Below are 17857 nucleotides of genomic sequence, written 5' to 3' on the forward strand. Positions count from 1 at the left end.
GGCTCCGAGTAGCACCCAGGTCCCTTATGATCCGGACTTGGACTCCCCTCCGTTAGACTGCCCCTTACTTCTTTTGGAGACCTACATCCCATCTGTGCCATCTCATGATCTCGACTGCAATCCCTCCTCATCCAACAGAAATCCCCCATCTATAAGTTCCTTCCCCAATCAAGACCAAGACTCCCTCATCTCATCTTAGGAATCAATACCTCCTTCCTGATTACAATAGGCCCCTCCATCTCCACTGTGCACCTCCTGATGGCGTCCATCAGGACTCCCCCATTACACTCAGACTCACCCCTCAAGGAACTCTTAACGCCCCCCCCATAACCCCTTCCAATCTCTGCCCTCCAAGGTCACGGGGACTCCCAATAGCCCCTCTTTAAGCTGCACCTGCCAGTTTCACTCTGGCAAGAGCAGGTCTCTATCAGGAGATTTGGCATCAAGGCTGCATGTCTGAGCACCGCCACCCTGCCCCCGTCTTACGTGACTCAAGGTCAGAGCCCGCTCGTGCCTTGAGACAAGGCCTCTCCCCGGACCTGTTCCCACCCCCGGAATTATCACCCCTTGGGAGGCGGAAGGCCTGGGTCGTGCCTGGCACTGGCTCAGCACTAGCTCTGCTTGGGCTGAGGCAGTGACCTCCGAAGAGTCCCTTCCCCTCTCCCTGATGGCAGTTGTCACCTATTGAAACCCAATCCTGGGCCGGACACACAGTAGGCGCCCAATAAGTGAATATCATTAAATCAACCAAAGAGGGTGAGGAAAGGGAAAGCAATTTTACAAACAGGGAAGGACTATCTACGTCCATGTTAGATAAGTTAAAGTGAGCATCCACGGTGTATCAGGCCCTGTGCTGATTGCTTTTACCTGTTTGATTTCATCCAATCCCCTCAACAGCCTTTGAGGTGGATGTGATTCAAGCCCATTTTACATAGGAGTAAAAGTGAGGCCCAGAGAGGGGAAGTACCCCAAGTATGCTTGACTCCAAAGCTGTGCTCTCAGAGATGCTCTGTGTCTTTAGCTATGAAATGACAGTTCTGTCAAGGTCTCCCGCCACCCAGTCCACTCCATGATCCTTGCTTTCCAGTGATGTTTACTTATCTCCACTTAACTTTCAGACTTGGCGGAGGAGCGGCCCGGGAGAACTGCGCAGGCGCTTCTCCGAGCCCGGAGCCCCGCCCACAGGGCACAATTGTGTGCGTGGAGAAACTCGCCGAGCCCCGCCTAATCGTCCATACGCAGGCGCAGGAGCGCGTGCCCTCCGCTTTCGGCTCTGATTGGCCGCCGCGGGTAAGGGCAGCGCCCAATGGGAGGCGTGGATAGTGAGGGGGTCCCACACGCCTGGAGCTGAGGGTCTGTGTCAAGAGCGGCGGGGCTGCAGGAGGCGAGAGAGACGGGTGAGGGCGCCGCGGGGCGGGCCGGGGAAGAGAGAGCTGGGCTTACGGAGAGGGCGGAGGGAGAACGAGGGGGACTCCGGGGGTCGAGGAGCTTTGGGGCCTGCGCTAGGGCGGGAGCGACGCGGCGTGGAAAGAGAGTGCGGCTTCCTCTGTGCCCTGGACCGTTGATAGAGCGCCTGAGGTGTGCAGGACTCTACGCTCGAGCTCGCCCGGCCCCCACCGTTTGCAGGGAGCTCTCAGGTTGCGTAGTTGATACGTCTGGTCAGAGAAAAGGGATGTGTCTCAGGAAAGTTGAACTTCCAGGGCCCTGGTGGGTTCTTTCCTGGAAGGACTTTTATTGGTCTACTGTATAACAAAAACCCATCCGTTCCCCCAATAATTCACAATCCAGGATTGGGAAATGGGGAATGCAGACTAGGAAAGTCCAAATACCAGGTCCTTCGGGCCATCTTCTAGACATTTACTGGGTGCCTATTTTGTGTAAGCCTTGCACCAGGCACTGGGCCTCGCTGGAGGAGAGTTCTCTGTTGGGAGTGGTGCTGTAAACGATGCAAAGCTGAACTGTCAGGCCCCTGGTTGACTGTTTCCAGGAAGGTCCGTTATTGAATGGCTTTTGTGTGCCAGGGCCTGAGCAACTCAAAAATTAGTGAGGGAGTTGGAAAGTTTAGCTCTTGGGCTTTCAGTGAATCATTTACTTAAGGAGCATTTACCGGAAAGCAGCTGATAGCAGGGCCCTGTGCTGGGCCTTGTTATTGTGGGAATTCACAGTCTAATAGGAGGGCTGGTCTGGTGGGAAAAGTGGAATGTGCACAAGGACAGTTAAACTCTCGGGGCCCCACATCCTGGAGGGAGCATAATGCATTCACCGAATCTCCTCAGTGCTTATTATGGTGAGACCTCTGGGAGCTAGCTACACATGAGCAACTTTTGTGTGCAGAGCTGGAAGCCGAACTCCACCTGCCCTCTGGCACTAACAGATGAGTTGAAGAAGAGATGGAGGTGGTGGGGATTATATTTGGAACATTACTGCTTAGGCCTGCATGGGCGGCAGTCATTTGCTGTAGGGACTCTGAGCCCCTGTTGTGTGAAGGGGCCTGCGTTAGGTTGAGCCCACACCTGTAGAGGGAGAGATGGGGCACGTAGAGGGAAGTTCAAAAGTTAAAATCCCTGTCCTTGGTCAGTGGCTTTGTTGGTGACAGCAGCCCCTACAATAAATCAGACCTGCCCTGCCGGCAGGCTCAGTCTGGTGAGAGGAGCACAGACTCTATCCCAAGTTCATGATATTTGCTATGATGGAGGTGGCACAGTATACTGTAAGAACCCCAAGGAGGAGGGAGTGGCCACCACCCTGTGGATGTAGAGTTTGCTAGAAAAGAAGAGAGAACTTCGTTGGCAGAAGGAATAGCAGGCAGCATCAAAGACTTAGGGTTCAAAAACAACATTTCTGGAGAATTACAAGTAACGGTTCTATCTAAGCTTTACAGAGTACCAGGGACTTTGTGGTCAGTACTACTTTTAGTCCATTTCACAGATGAGAATGCAGTCTCTGAGAGATGAAGTAAGTGGTGGAGCTCAGATTCAACCCAAGGGTAGTCTTATCCAGAGCCTATGCTCTTAAATACCTTGCTGCATCTCCCTGTGTACAAGTAGATAGAGGAAAGACGCTGCACAGAGAGGAAACTGCACAGGCCAAGGCCAAGAGACCCCAAAAGACACATTCTGTTCTTGCAAAGGGTGTGACCAGCCCTCTGGGTAAGGAGGGTGGCATCAGAGGCCAGACTGAGAAGGGCTGTCTCTCTTCTGCAGATACCTGGCTGCCATGGGATGCAGTTCAGCTACAGGGTCACAGGCTCACTGAAGACTGAGATATAAATATTGGATCCAGACTTGCTGATTGTTAGAGGCTGGTGAGTGATGGGATGGGCAAGGGAACTCCTGAGACATCCCCCCTCCCCTTGAGTTCCTGGTCTCACTAGGCACTCCCTTCTTTCTCCAGGTACTGCCTTTCGCACAATGGCAGAGGTGGTGGCCGAGGCAGCTGAAGTGGCTGAGATGCCAACACAGATGTCACCAGGGGCAGTGGAGATGTCAACACCGACGTTAGGGGAGAAAATGGAGATGTTAACGGAGGTGACGGAGATGACACCTGGGGAGGCCCTTGCCTCCTCCCTCTTCTTCCAGTTCATGTGCTCTGAATGCGGCAGCCTCTACAACACGCTGGAAGAAGTCCTCTCACACCAGGAGCAGCATGTACCCACTGTCACAGAGGAGGAGGCGCTGACCGCCCAGGACACTGGCCTGGAGCCGGAGCTGGTGCCAGGCACTGAGGATGGGCCTTTCCAGTGCGGTGAGTGCAGCCAGCTCATCCTCTCCCCCAGCGAGCTCCTGGCCCACCAGGATGCCCACCTGCGGGAGTCTGCAAGCCAGATCCAGTACCAGTGTGGAGACTGCCAGGAGCTGTTTCCCTCGCCTGAGCTGTGGGTGGCTCATCGGAAGGCCCGGCACCTTTCTGCTGCTGCAGCGGCTAAACCGCCGGCGCCGCCTCCTCTGCCTCCCCTCCCCTCCCCACCTCCACCCCCTGCTTCACCCGAAGTCAAGATGGAGCCCTATGAGTGTCCTGAGTGCTCTGCCCTGTGTACCACCCCTGAGGAGTTCTTGGAGCACCAGGGCACTCACTTTGACTCCCTAGAGAAAGAAGAGCGCAACGGGCTAGAGGAGGAGGAGGAGGGTGAGGATGAAGAAGATGACGACGAAGAGACAGAGGACGAGGAAGAGGCAGCAGCAGAGGTTGGTGATGATGTTAAGGGAGCTGACAAGTCCACAGCCGGCGAGGCCCAGGGCTGTGGGGATCGTCCTCAACGCTGCACCTCAGCAGGGGCACGCCGGCGCCACCGGCGGGCGTCCCGTGGCCCAGCATCAGCAGCTCACCCCTTCCACTGCAGCCAGTGCCAGCGCAGCTTCAGCTCGGCAAACCGGCTTCTGGCTCACGGGCGGGCCCATGTTGGTGGCACACATGAATGTACGACCTGCTCCAAGGTCTTCAAGAAAGCAGCCTCGCTGGAGCAGCACCTGCGGCTGCACCGCGGCGAAGCCCGCTACCTCTGCATGGACTGCGGCCGTGGCTTCAGCACAGAACTCACGTTGGTGGCCCACCGGCGGGCCCACACCGCCAACCCACTGCACCGCTGCCGCTGCGGCAAAACATTCAGCAACATGACCAAGTTCCTCTACCACCGGCGCACTCACGCTGGCAAGAGCGGGGCACCTCCCATGGCGGCGGCGGCGGCCGCCTCCCCGGCTCCTGCCGAGCCCACGCCCCCCGCGCTGCCCCCTGCCCCACCTGCCCAGCTGCCCTGCCCACAGTGCACCAAGTCCTTTGCCTCCGCCTCCCGGCTCTCCCGGCACCGGCGCGCGGTCCATGGGCCCCCTGAGCGGCGACACCGCTGCGGCGTCTGCGGCAAGGGCTTCAAGAAGCTGGTCCACGTGCGCAACCATCTGCGGACACACACGGGCGAGAGGCCCTTCCAGTGCCATTCCTGTGGCAAGACTTTTGCTTCTCTGGCCAACCTCAGCCGCCACCAGCTGACCCACACGGGTGTGCGTCCCTACCAGTGCCTGGACTGTGGCAAGCGCTTCACGCAGAGCTCTAACCTGCAGCAGCACCGGAGGCTGCACCTGCGGCCAGTTGCCTTTGCCCGTGCGCCCCGCCTCCCCATCACTGGTCTCTACAACAAGAGCCCCTACTACTGCGGGACCTGCGGCCGCTGGTTCCGTGCCATGGCGGGCCTGCGACTGCATCAGCGGGTCCACGCCCAAGCTCGGACGATGACACTGCAGCCTCCCAGATCGCCCCCTCCTGCCCCGCCCCCACCCCCACCCCCCGAGCCTCAGCAGACTATCATGTGCACCGAGCTCGGGGAGACCATTGCCATCATCGAGACGTCCCAGCCGCTGGCACTTGTGGACACGCTGCAGCTGTGCCAGGCGGCACTGGGGGCCACTGAAGCGAGCGGGCTGTTGCAATTGGACACGGCCTTTGTGTGACACAGCTGAAGAGCAACAATAAAAGGGTTTGGTTGCAGAATCAAGTGTGGGCACCTCTGGGGAGAAAGGGGGCCACGCCCTGGCAAGCCACTCTGGCGCCCACCGGGTGCCAGCATTCACCCACCCTGGCCTCTTACCCACTCACTCCTCAGAACGGCCCCACCAGGCGTCACCTTTCTCTGCCTGAGGGGACGCCGAAGCTCTGAGACACGATATGATGTGTCCCGGTCACCCCACTGCGTTGCAAAGCGGGGTTCTCCAAGGCTCTTTGCATCACCCTGGTGCCCAGCAACATCAGGTAACCTTTCCTGAGCCCCAACCATGTGCCAGCTCTGTGCTGGGCCCTGTCACATACCTCTTCACATCCTCTGCTTGTCCCCCCAGCCCTAGCCTTCTCTGGACTCTGGGCTCCCAGGACTTGGCTCTGCCTGGTGGAAGAAGGCACTTGACTTCTCTGGGCTTCCTTGATCTCACTTTTGACAACGTGGAGGGCAATCTATAGGTACCCCGGTATTCAGCTGCAGGTGGGTGATGTTGGAAACCCGGGGATGAGTCAGACATGGGCTCTGCCCCAGGAGCCACGCAGTGTGGTAGGAGGAACACCCACAAATACAGATGGCCTTGCTCTCTGAATGTCTTGTTGATTTATTCAGCCTGGGTGTTCTCAGGCCTCCCTCCCGTGTGCTGAGGGCCAGAGACGAATCAGGCCTCTGCCCTGCCCAAGTGGGGGCAGATGGATCTCAGCCCCAGGACCCTCAGAGCTGCAGCGGGGATGTGCAGGGACAGTAGGATCCCAGAGCAGGGAACAAACCTCCATGGTAGATCAGGAGTCAGAGACTTCCTAAAGGAGTTAATCTTTGAAGAAAAAGTAGAAATCTGCTAGTGGAAGACAAAGAAAATATTCCAGGCAGGCAGCACCGCAAGGAGGGTGAGTTCTTGCTATACTTGGAGGTCGTCCAGTTATTGACAGCTACAATAACAGCAAACATTTGACTGCCCGGCCATGGCAGGCACTGCAGTTAGCACTATACATGTATAATGATCTCAGCGGGCCTGTGAGGTGATCTCAGTATTATCCCAAGTGAGAAAACGGGGACAGAGACTCACCCAAGATCTCATAGCTGGGCAGAGGCATTGGCCAAGATTTGAATCCATGGGGTCCTTTTAGCCCATATCTGTAACTGATACAGCTGTGAACTGACTGTGACCTGAAACCACTGCAGGGGGCGGGGGCTCAGAGGAGGAGTCACGGTAACTGGAGGAAAAGTGAGCCATTGTCACAGAGCAATTGGGGTTTAAGGGGCCTCAAAAGATAAAACGTCTTGGCAACAGGAAGGAATCCCCAACCTTTTCAGAGGTTACCTGGGCTGACAATCCTTCCCTCTTCAAATGAAAGTAGATGATTTATGGCAGGTCCATCGGGAAGGCTTGTCTCAGGCCTCTGCTGACCAGGGTACGCAGACAGGTGCAGCAGGACGTGGCTGCAGCTGAGCTGTCTGGGAGGGAGGCTGGGCAGAGGAGGGGCGACAGGGCAGGGAAGGAGGGAAGCCTAGACCTGGGAAGGCCTTGAAAGCCAGGCTAAGAAGTTGGGGCAGTGTGGGGGATGGGATGGGGTGAGGGTCATAGGTGGGGTTAGGGCTCCTTGGCATCAGGGTCGGGCAGGGGAAACTGGAGATGGTCCAGGAGGTAGAGGATGGGGCCAGACCTGGGCAGAGGCCATGGGGGTGGGAGGAGGGTGTAGGACACCCTCAGTGACCTCATGGCCCACTGGGTGTGAGCAGCCGGAAGGGGTCCCCAGGAGCCCGAGTTTAGCCCCTTGTCCAGACCAGCCCTCCTTCTCTTACCCAGTCCACTTGCTCTATGTGTTCATCCTACAAACAAGGTGACATCTGGATGGCGTTGAGCAGGGCGGGCCAGGGTTTGCTCTGGGCAGTATACAGATGCCCCTGGGGCTTGCCTACGCAGACAGCGGAGCCCAGATGCTACAGAACAGTCCCCGAACACCCTCTGGGATATGTTCAAAACTCTTCTCCCTTTTTCTTCACAAATGGAGTCCAGTGGAGGACATGTCAGTTGCTCCTGTCCAGGCTCCCTTTTACTTTTAGGGCCTCCTGCCCTCGCCTACCATTGGCACCACGTGGGGGAGATGCCATTTTCCTCTGCCCATGGCCCCACCACCTGGCCCCAGCGTGTTTTCAAAGCAAGATGAAAAACCATACTCTCTGCGACAGCCATCCCAGGGTTGTGACTTCCCAGCATCCCTAAAGAGGTGGGCCAGGTGGGGCCTCGTTTAAGACGGAAATGAAGGCTTGGGGAACTGCTAGGGTTTGGGGACAGCTCCTCTGCCCCCATCCATGCCCACTAAGAGTCTATACCAAGGTTGTCTTGGCCTGAGTGACCCACCCCCCATCGTCCTGTGTCCCCCTGAAGTGGCAGGTAGCTCAGGCTGTAAGATAGGGAGCCCTTTGTTCGAACCTTGACTTTGCCCCCTATACTCTGTGGCCTTGGCCTATCTGATGGCCAGTTCTCACCAGTCACCTGGGAAGGACAGTGCTTCCCTCCCTCAGTGCAGGCAGATGATTTGTGCTGCAGTGGATAAGCCAGAGCTAGCTCATCACATGTGCAGAGGAGGGCTGGAGCACAGGAAGCTTGGGCACCTGAGCCAGGGCCAGCCTGGGTTCATCCCACCCTGTTCCCCTGCCTGAGATGCAGCCCACTCCTGTCCCAGGAGAGCCCCCCAGGCACCTCCCTCACCTCTGTGAAAACAAGTGTCCAGACAGCAAGCAGGTTTTCATGCCAATAATTTATTGAACGGAGGTCTGTACACAGGCAAACCTTACTGTGGAAACTAAGACATCAGGGGCTCCCCCACTGCCCCTGCCCTCCAGGATGGGGAGAGGAGGGAGGAGGCCTTAGGGGCAGAGGACAGGAGCGGGGGACACAGCTGTTGGAGGGAAAAGGGCCAGTTTGGACGGTGCGAATCGACATTTTCTTTAAGAAAAAAATTATAACAATCTATTTACACCCGGGGGCCAGGGAAGGGAAGAGGAGGAGAAGGGCTGGTCTGGTTCTATTTACAAGGGATACAGGAGGGGAGGGGGGTTGGAGGAGGTGGAGACCTGGGGGGAGGGGAGGGAGCTGAGGGGGTAGGAGGTCCTCATGCCGCCGCCCCCCCCCCCCAAAATCCCCAGTCCTTCCTTCTCTTCCCTCCCCACAACCAGTTAAAATCCTCTTAAAAAGCCCACCACAGGGGTGAGGCTGGTGAGGGAGGGACTGGAGGTGGGGATAGGGACTCATTTACCTCTGCCCTCTAGTCTAGGGGCCCGGTCAGGGCAGGAGCTTGACAGGCTATGGCCCCCCTTCCCAGCCCCACTGGGGGCTCCCAGATGGAAGGGTAGTTGGTGGCACCCTCAGGAAGAGTTAGTGAGGGGAGCTGTGGCATCGGTCGACTGCCAGTCCGGGCCGGTCTGAGCCTCACTTAAAGCTGAGGGGGAAGGAAGGAGCAGACAGTTAGCCTTTGCCTTTTAGCCACCACCCACCCCCACCCCCACCCCCCCAAGAGTAGGAAGCTGGTGTGAGATGCTACATTAGAAATGGAAAGCTGTCACTTTAGGTCTAGGGTTGCAAACTCAAATGCCAAAGGGCCAGGTTGGTCATTGAGTGACTCACCAGAAAGCCAGGCCCCACAGAACAGGGGCAGCTGGAACTCAGCTCCAGCTGGTAATACTGCCCTGAGCAGAGGCAGGCCCACTGCTGCCCAGTCTTATTTTCTTCCCCAAGAGAAACAGGAAATCTGGATTTGTACATAAAATGGCCCCTGTTTTTTACTGTGAGCAACAAATGTAACTTTTTGTTTGTGTGGGCTAAACTTATGTCTTTGGTTTTCCAGTTTGCATTTAAACACAAATACAGGCAATAATGCCTCACAAAGGTGGCCATTCACATGTAACATACACTTTCTGTCAGAATGTCTACAATTTTGCAGGAAACGCAGTGGTTGTGAGACCAGAGAACAGACCCATCCCCACCCCAGGCAGAGAAATGCAGCTTTAATGCTCAGAAGATGGCCCCCCAACTTACCTTGTGAGGATGGGGTAAGGGAGGCAGTGCCCGCCGGGGATCTCAAGTGAGGAGGGATGAGAATGGCGTTGAGAGATGGTTGGATGGTGAGTTCTAGAGACAGGAATGGACATGCCTAGTCAGGGGACAGGGCACCTGGAGACCCAGTCGAGGTTAGAAAGGGGCACCAAATAGGGACCCAGCTCTGGGCAAGGCCAGTTGCCTGGGACACACGTAGCCACTGAACACTTTAAATGAAAAACTGGCAAGAGCCTAACACAGGAGGATTGCAGAGTGCAGATGAAGTCGGTTTGGGTCTCCCGGAATCGGGGGTATTTCCTGAGCCCCAGGACTGCCTTGCAGCCCACCCTCAGCTCCCCACTCCTGTCTTCGACACCAAGCTCTTGACAATCTTTGGCTGCCCCTCCAACAACCCAGATCCCAGGCTGTGCCCTCACCGCCGGGACTGAAATTGAAGAGAGGGGGAAGCGGGCGGTTGTTGGGGAGCTGGGTTCCAGGACATCGCAGTTCATCAAAGAAGCTGTGGGCACAGGCTTCCAGCGGGGAGAGCCTTGAGGACGGTGTGTACTCCAGCAGGCTAGAGCAGAGCGCGATGGCCTCAGGTGGCGTTCGGGATTTGAACACCTTGGGGGGGTGGAGGGGGCAGAGGTGACAAGGGTGAGACGCCCTGGGCCCCGGTATACTCCTGCCCACCTCCCACAAGCCCACTTTCCACATGAGGCAACTGAGGCCCGGCCTCTGAGGGGAGGTCAGTTTGTATCAGATGAGCAACCCGCTCAGGTCCCTTGACTGTATGGGCCCTGCCGTGAGCGTGTTTCCCCACCAGGAAAACAGGACTCTTGCATTTACTGTGGGTCCTCGACTTTTAGAGTATGGGACATTCCATAAACTTTGAAATGTGGTGAAATTTACTGACCCACTACTGAGCCATGACTCTAGCCAGGTCCCCAGACCGGTTGGCCTCCAATGGGGACCTCAGCCATGCTGCCTGAGCCCCTAGCCCTGCCCCACCTTTGTCCAGGGGTGAGCTTTAATCTGGGGGAACTTGAACTCCGTGTAGTTGGGGTTCATCTCTCGAATCTGTTCCCGGGTTGGTGTTCCCAGCACCTGTAGGGAAAGGGAGGGGTCTGAGCCAAGGCCCTTGGTGCTTAGCCCAATCCCTGCCCACCCTGGCCCTGCCCTCACCTTGATGATCTCCACCAGCTGGTCTACCCCACTGTCCCCAGGGAAGATGGGCTGGCCCAGGAGGAGCTCGGCCAGTACGCAGCCAGCTGACCACACATCTGAAGAGGAATGGGGCAGGGTCAGAGCTACCATGCCCATCCCCTGGCATACATTTCTATCCTTCATGGTCATCCTGAGAGATGCCAGGGAGCCCCATTTTCTCAGCTCAGAGAGGAAGTGCCTTGCTCAAGGTCACACACAGCTTAGGAACACAGGAGCCTGACTTTGAAGCTCCAAGTCGACCTGACTGCACCGCACTCTCCAGCCTAGATGTTTCCGTTGCCTCTCTCCACTCTGTGACCCGAATAAGCCTTTTCGCTGCCTCTAGCTTCAGAGGACAGATCAACAGGCCAAGAACAGGTACCTGTGTTCTTTGGGCCTCAGGAAGGTAAAGCATTAAGTGGGCTGCCTTACTCACTTCTGGCCTCTATCCTGCCCTTGGGAATAGCTATAGGCCGGTAGTCACCCCTCCCTGGTCTGAACCTTGACCGCCACAGCACAAGTTCACATCTAGGGACCATGAAGTTTCCTCACACTGCTGATGACTTCTCTTCCAAACACTTTCACACCCTCTCCTGATGCCTGGAAGTTGGCGCTGTCATCCCCAGCAACAGGGAAGGGCATGGAGGCCCTGTGAGCAGGTCACACCCTCATGATGGCAAAGCCTTACCTCCCGATTCCCCCAAGGTCACCGTCAGCCCCTCCCCCTGCCTGAGAAGAGAGGACTGACTGGGAGGTTCCAGAGCTGGTATGGACTCTGGAGTCAGGTCAGCTTTCAAAGCCCGGCCCTGCCCAGGCCCAGCAGTGTGGCTGCGGGCAGGTGGCCTCGCAACTCTAAGCTTCAGACTGCTCAACTGTAAGATGCACGTGTGACAGCATCACCTTCCTGAATTTGAGGACTGGCTAAAAGAACAGATGTTAAGCTTTTATCACCGAGCCTGGCAGACACACAGAAAGAACTCAAAAACCGCCATGACTGCTATTCCCACCCCCACCCTCCCTCAAATCTGACCGATGGATGAGGTGTAATCAGTGGCTCCGAAGATCAGCTCTGGGGCCCGGTAGTAGCGAGAACAGATGTAGGAGACATTGGGCTCTCCTCGGACCAGCTGCTTTGCACTGTGGGAAGAGATGCGTAGGCAGGAGTCAACACAAGCCAAGGGTCGGGATCCCTCCTCGCCCCTTCAGCCACCCAGCACACCCCGGGTCAGGCCCACCTGCCAAAATCGCAGAGCTTGAGGACAGCGGTGTCGGGGTCCACCAGCAGGTTCTGGGGCTTGATGTCGCGGTGACACACACCCTGGGAGTGGATGTAGGCCAAGCTCCGGAAGAGCTGGTACATGTACACCTGGGGCAGGCAGGGGACAGCAGAACTCCAGCCCAGCTCTCCCCGCAGAGCACACCCTTGCTCCACCATCTGGGCCTGAAGAGCCCTTCCACCCACTCTCCCTGACTGGAAAACAGTTTGCTGCCCCTTGGTTCTCAAACTTTAGCGAGCACCAGAATCACTTGGCGGCCTTGTTAAAACAGGGACTGCGGACTGCTGGGCCCCACTCTCAGAGTTTCTGATTCAGTCGTTCAGGATGAGGCATTTGCAACAAGCCCCTAGTGCTGGTGCTGGTCCATACTTTGGAAACCATTGCTTCAAGCACACACTTCAGCAGAAGCCTGATGAGTAAGACAGATACATCAGGAAGGCCTTCTTTTAAAGCAGGCCGGGGAGCCTCACCAAATCCACCGGCTATAGGAAAGGCTCAGCCTCCTCTGCCCACCAGTCACAACCACCCACGAGCCAGCCCCTCTTCCAGCTGGATTTTCCTGCCACCCTCTTCCCTACTGACGAGGATGTAAGTGCCAAAAGAGCAGGGATCTTTGTGGTTCCATCACTGCTGCATCCCCCAGGGCCTAGACCAGTGCCTGGCGCATAATATCTGCTCAGGGATGCTTCTTGGGCCCCCTCCTCCTCTGTTCCCAGTGCCCTCGGCCAGAGATGCCACTTTCTTGCCCTGTGCCTGGTCTCCTCCCAGAAGACTTCCTTGATCCTTCTCACTCCCAAAGCAAGCAGGGCCTCTGTTTCCAGAATCCCCTGTGCTCCTTCCAGTATGGCAGTTGCTAGTAGTTTTATAGTTCTCTGTGATGACACCTGTCTACCCTGTTAAACTGAGAGCTCTGCAGGAGCAAGGCCTGGGTCTCAGTCATCTGGGCCTCTAGAACTGCTCAGTGCTGGCCCCGGAACACAGGCAGCCACAGGACACATTCAACAAACCACACCACTGCCTCCCAGGAAGCGAAGTCCCACAGCTCCCACCACTGGTAGAGCCCCAGGGCTCACCTAGGCCTGGGGTACTTAAAGCCAGCGGGAGGAAAAATGGGGCCCCATGCAACCTCCAACACACTCGCACCCAACCTCCGCCTCCCAATGCAGCTGGCTGCTCCAGCCTTGTTCTCTACAGCATCCCTAGCCCATACACTCATCCATTCGTTCAAACACCTCCTTACGGATAGTATCATACAGGGCACAGCACCAAGCACTGGGGAATAAGCCTGCACAGGTGATGAATTAAGACTCATGCGTTCCTGGCTCTGTGGGCACTAACCTTTCCGCAACCCTGCCTCCTTCCCATCACCCCTCTGCCAAGGCTCCAAAGGCCAAGACTCTGAGCTCATCGTCTCCCCTCTGCATTCTAGTTCCCCACCTCGATTCTGAGCTAACTCCACCAACACTAACTGGTACCAACGGGCTCCCAGTATGGACCCAAGCAGCCTCCCCAGCCTGGTCAGCCTGCCTCCCTGATTGAGTCAGTCCTTGGGTTGGGCTGCCCTGCCTTTGGCGTGCTCCATCTCTGGGGGTATAGGGACAAGGGCAGGGAACGTGAGGCCTCCAGAGACCAACGTAAACTTGGAGATGAGGGAACCCACAGAGGCAGGAGTGTCTGTCCGGAGCTCCTGGCTTTGTGGGCCTGGGCCCCAGCAGCCTGCCTGCCTGCCTACCTTGACATAGATGATAGGGATGGTCAACTTGGCCTTGGTAAAATGGCGGGCCACCCGGTACACCGTCTCGGGCACATATTCCAGCACCAGATTTAGATAAAGCTCGTCTTTCTGCAGAGAGCAAAGGAGAGGTGTGGGGCATTGTGAGAAAAGAGCAAGGAACGGGGGGAGGGAAGGTCTGTGGGGAATAACGGGGGAAGAGACCAGTAGTCATGAGGAAGGCAGGCAGGCAAACGGGTGGAGTCAAAGTGGAGGACTCCTCCACACACTGAGGTCTCACCTTCTCCCCACTGGAGTAGAAAAAGTATCTCAGCCTCACGATGTTGCAGTGGTCCAGCTTGCGCATAATCTGCAGCTCTCGGTTCTCGGGGGCAAAGGAAGGCAGCCTCAGAAACCCACCAGCCCTCCTCGCCCCCCTCCCCGCACCCCCACCACAGCTCTACTCCCCGGCTCCCGCCGACAGAGCCAAGCAGCGGCTCCCTGCGTCCCAGCTCCGAGGCCTCACCCCCAGCCCACTCCCCTCACACACAAGCTGTGGGCTAAACTCAGACCACTTCTATGTGCTTTCTGCAGCCTACTTTTTAAAGATGCTTGATTTTTTGCTGAGATTTACCAATCAAATGACTTCACATATCATCTAAATTTTCCAGCTTCTTAAAAATCAGATGATGTGGCCACATGAGGCCCACCTCCCCGCCTGGCGCAAGCAACAACAGACAGGAAGTGGCCATCCAGTTCACCCTGGTCCCCACTCCTCCCCACTGCTTTCACTAGAGGCATCTGAGCCCTTGGACCCCGGCTTGGTTCCAGAGTCCCAGACTCCAAGCTTCCAATCCTCATCTTCCCAATGGGGATCCAGCCTCAACCTCTTCCCAGGAGACCCAGTCTCAGCATTCTTCTCTATTCTCTGTTCCCCTCAAGGCCTCAGAGCTCCCTATCCTCAGACCCCTCTCACTTCTGGGACTCAACTATACTCAAATTCCGAGCAGCACCCTGGAGCTCCCCTGAGAGTCCTCACTGCCCGGGACCTAGGCTCTGACCTGGTTCCCTTCAGCCTAGGCTCAGTTCTCCTACATCCAGAGTAGCCTAGGATCCAAGGGGCCTCTACTAGCTCACAGGGCACCTCTGTATGAATGAAGAAAGGGTACTCCTTCCTCAGACAGGACAGAGCCCCAAACCAAGGCACATGCAGCACAGGCAGGACGTCTCCCTGCACCTGTCAAACCCTTAGGGCAGAGCTTGACCTTCGCAAACATACTCATTAGCCCCACCACCTTCCTTTCTCCTCTGGGCAGGGGTGTAACTTAGTGGTTAAGGTGAAGGGCTTGGGAATCAGATTCTATCTTGACCTTGGGCAATTCTCTCATCTGAGTCTCAGTTTCCAGTTTCTGCTTACTTAGAATGGGAATAACAACAGTACCTACCCTCAGAGAATCTTTCCATAAGTTAAACTCACCTATAAAGCACTTACAGCAAAAGCCCAATAAAGTCAGCTCTGGACTCTCCTGGAATCCACATTCCCATCTTCCACACAACTCACTCCCTTCTCCTCTGGCCCATGCTCAGATCCCCCGTGGAAGCCCAAGTCCAGCACTCTTGCTGGAGTTCTCTCACCAGTCATGTGCAATCAAACCTCCTTGTCCCCCTTCCCCCCAAGCTACCTTGAACCTCTTGTCCTGGAGAACCTTCTTGATGGCCACCAATTCCCTCGTGTCTGCCAGCCGTGCCTGGTACACGACCCCAAATGAGCCACTGCCAATCACTTTGATGTCTGTGTAAGCCACCTCCTGGGAGCGCTCTGGGCCTTGGCCTAGAGTGGCTACCACTGTGGTCACCTTCCCACTGTCACCTGGGGAGCAAAGGGAACACAAGATCTACTGACCTTTCCCCTCTGGCCACCACCCCATCGTGGGGCTGTGAGAGGGAGGGGAGTCACTACAGGAAGCTCATTGCGGGGGGTTCTTTGTCCCTTCCCCAGTCTTCAAAGATGGCTACTGGATGCCTCCCAGTGCCCTTTCTCCTCTACCCTTCATGGAACCCCAAATCCTGACTCCTCCCATAGGGGAGGATACTGACACATAAAACCTCTTGCTGTTCAAGGGTTGCTGACCCCTAATTTCCACTTCTAGTAAGCAGCAAATGAATGGTCCCTCCTGATCTGAGGAGGCACCAGCACTGCCAGATGTTGAATCCATCCACTATGAGCTAACAGCCTTGTGGCCCCTCCTCACTGGGGGAAAGCCTGACCTAACCTCTTCTGCTTGAGAGCGGTAGCACTAACCTTTCTCACAGCTCAGGGTATAGTGATCTCTTAAGTCCTCCCTAAGTGGTACTGGTAACTTCACCACTGGTTTCTGGTGACAGAAATGAATGACTCCTCCAGTAAGTGCTAGTACCCTAACTCTCACGTTGGGGGGACAATTAGCTCTTACCCAAATACTCTGGGGCTAGAAAAAAGCACTGGCCTGACCTCATCTGTGAGGTCCAGAGCCCCAGACCCCATCCTGTGTGTAACTGGTCCCTAATGAACAAGCACTTAATAGTGAGAATGGTGAACCTGACCTCTATCATCAGGGGGCTATCCCAGCCTCAGTGCTTTCAAGGAAAGCTATAATTCCCAACTCCATTCTGTAAAAAGCAACAAAATTTGGCGGCATTCTTGGGGGATAGTGATCCCTCTTCTTTGGGTAACTGATGAAAGGTTCCCCAAAGAAAAGGGATCAATGATGAATCAAATCCATTCTAAGGGGCCAGTAACACCATCTTTTGGAGGGAGATGATCCTACATAGCTATTTTTCCAGAGCCAGTGACATCATTTCTCAGAATAATGAAATAGGTATAACTTCACATCCCTATTCTATGGGGTGGAACTGGGACCCTCCCCTGCCCTCATTCCATTTCTGTGAAAGGAGACCCACTGACTCATCTTTTTTGAATAATACTGACTATGGACTTGGTCTGAAAAGTATGCTGACTTCCAATCCTCAAGAAGCAGCAATCATTAATTTCTACCATTGGGGATACAATTCTACATATTACACACAGATAATGATAGTAGACGTAGTCTTTTAAAACAGAAGGTGACTATGTACCCGGTTTGGAAAGCCCCGGCCCTGTTCTTTGGGGACACAGCAAACCCAAATCGCTGCTTCTAAGTGATATTCACTCCAAATCCCCATGCTCTGAAGGGGAGCACATTCAGACCCCTCCTTCTGGATGGTTCTGATATTATTCTTCTTCTCTTGGGAAACAATAACCCTTGAGCCCCATTTGCAAGCGACAATAACCCCTGATCCTGTTCTCGAATGATTGGCAACATCGGATCCCTGTTTTTAAGGCTCACGGACCCAAGACTTCAGTACTGGAAGAACAGGAACCTGTGACCCCTGTCTCTTAGAGGATTACTAAATCTAATTCTAACTCCAAGTGATGGTAACCCCCCCCAAATCCCTTTCTTTGGGATGGGGGAGAGCTCAGATCCCAGTTTGGGGAGGCACAGTGACCTCAAGCTCCTCTCTAAGCATAAAGAAAAACCTGATCGACGTCTAAGTGACTTCAGGGATCCGATCTCCACCCGCCACGGTCGACGCTAGTACTCACGGCCCAGCTTCACTCCGGGCGGCGGGAAGCTGGTGCCCGCGCCGGGGCCGCCGCTGCCTCCTCCGCCGCTGCCGCTGGGACCACCCCCGGAGCTCGAGGCCCCCACGCCCCCGCCCATGGCTCCGACTGACGTCTTCCCGCCGCCGCTGCCGCCTGGGCCAGAGGCCGAACCCCCGGGGCCGCCACCGCCGCCGCCGCCGCCGCCGCCTGGCTCCGCGAATGAGCTGGTCCGCGCCCGGCCCGAGCCCCCAGGGCCGCCCCCCGAAGGCGCGCCACCGCTCATGGCGCCGAGCGCAGGCCCAGGCCGCGGGGCTCGGGCTGCCCGGGTTGCCCCCGCCGCTGCCGCTGCTGCCGCCTCCCCCGGGATCCGGCCTCTTCCAGGCCGCGCCGCTCGGGCTCCGGCTCCGGCTCCGGCCCAGCGCTCGCCGCGCGGCACGCCGGGAGATGCAGTCCGCCGGCTCTGCGCGCCGCCGTCGCCGCTGTCGGCCCTCACAGCGAGCCGCGCGGCACGCCGGGAAAT

The 17857-nt window shown here is 56.4% G+C and overlaps 2 protein-coding genes across 3 annotated transcripts; one reads left to right on the plus strand and one right to left on the minus strand.

Moving 5' to 3' along the window:
- The first annotated feature begins 1348 nt into the window (after nucleotides 1-1348).
- ZNF526 (zinc finger protein 526) lies at nucleotides 1349-6074 on the plus strand. Of its 2 annotated transcripts, none has more exons than XM_065899751.1 (3): nucleotides 1349-1384; nucleotides 3204-3304; nucleotides 3394-6074. In XM_065899751.1, the coding sequence occupies exon 3, from the start codon at nucleotides 3411-3413 to the stop codon at nucleotides 5439-5441; it is 2031 nt and encodes a 676-aa protein (XP_065755823.1). In that variant the 5' UTR covers nucleotides 1349-1384; nucleotides 3204-3304; nucleotides 3394-3410; the 3' UTR covers nucleotides 5442-6074. The 2 variants fall into 2 exon arrangements, with proteins under 2 accessions (XP_065755823.1, XP_065755822.1); XM_065899750.1 differs by having other exon boundaries at nucleotides 1365-1397.
- Nucleotides 6075-8851: 2777 nt separating this feature from the next.
- GSK3A (glycogen synthase kinase 3 alpha) lies at nucleotides 8852-17620 on the minus strand. Its single transcript, XM_065899752.1, has 11 exons — nucleotides 17338-17620; nucleotides 15398-15585; nucleotides 14017-14100; nucleotides 13737-13847; nucleotides 11963-12093; nucleotides 11758-11864; nucleotides 10707-10804; nucleotides 10533-10628; nucleotides 9959-10145; nucleotides 9522-9614; nucleotides 8852-8925 (listed from the first exon to the last, which is right to left on the minus strand). The coding sequence occupies exons 1-11, from the start codon at nucleotides 17618-17620 to the stop codon at nucleotides 8852-8854; spliced, it is 1452 nt and encodes a 483-aa protein (XP_065755824.1).
- Between the last annotated feature and the right edge of the window lie 237 nt (nucleotides 17621-17857).

Source organism: Phocoena phocoena, chromosome 20 (genome assembly GCF_963924675.1).
Source record: "Phocoena phocoena chromosome 20, mPhoPho1.1, whole genome shotgun sequence".
Classification (NCBI taxonomy): domain Eukaryota; kingdom Metazoa; phylum Chordata; class Mammalia; order Artiodactyla; family Phocoenidae; genus Phocoena; species Phocoena phocoena.

Bases quoted from the DNA above. Each gene is read 5' to 3' on its own strand.
- ZNF526 (XM_065899751.1), top strand. From the start codon at position 3,411: ATGGCAGAGGTGGTGGCCGAGGCAGCTGAAGTGGCTGAGATGCCAACA.
- GSK3A (XM_065899752.1), bottom strand. From the start codon at position 17,620: ATGAGCGGTGGCGCGCCTTCGGGGGGCGGCCCTGGGGGCTCGGGCCGG. The intron at 9,615-9,958 runs GTGAGGGCACAG...TCCTGTCTCTAG, and splicing joins CTTCAATTTCAGTCCCGGCG to AACTCACCATCCAACCATCT. The intron at 8,926-9,521 runs GTAAGTTGGGGG...CTTCCCCCTCAG, and splicing joins CCTTACCCCATCCTCACAAG to CTTTAAGTGAGGCTCAGACC.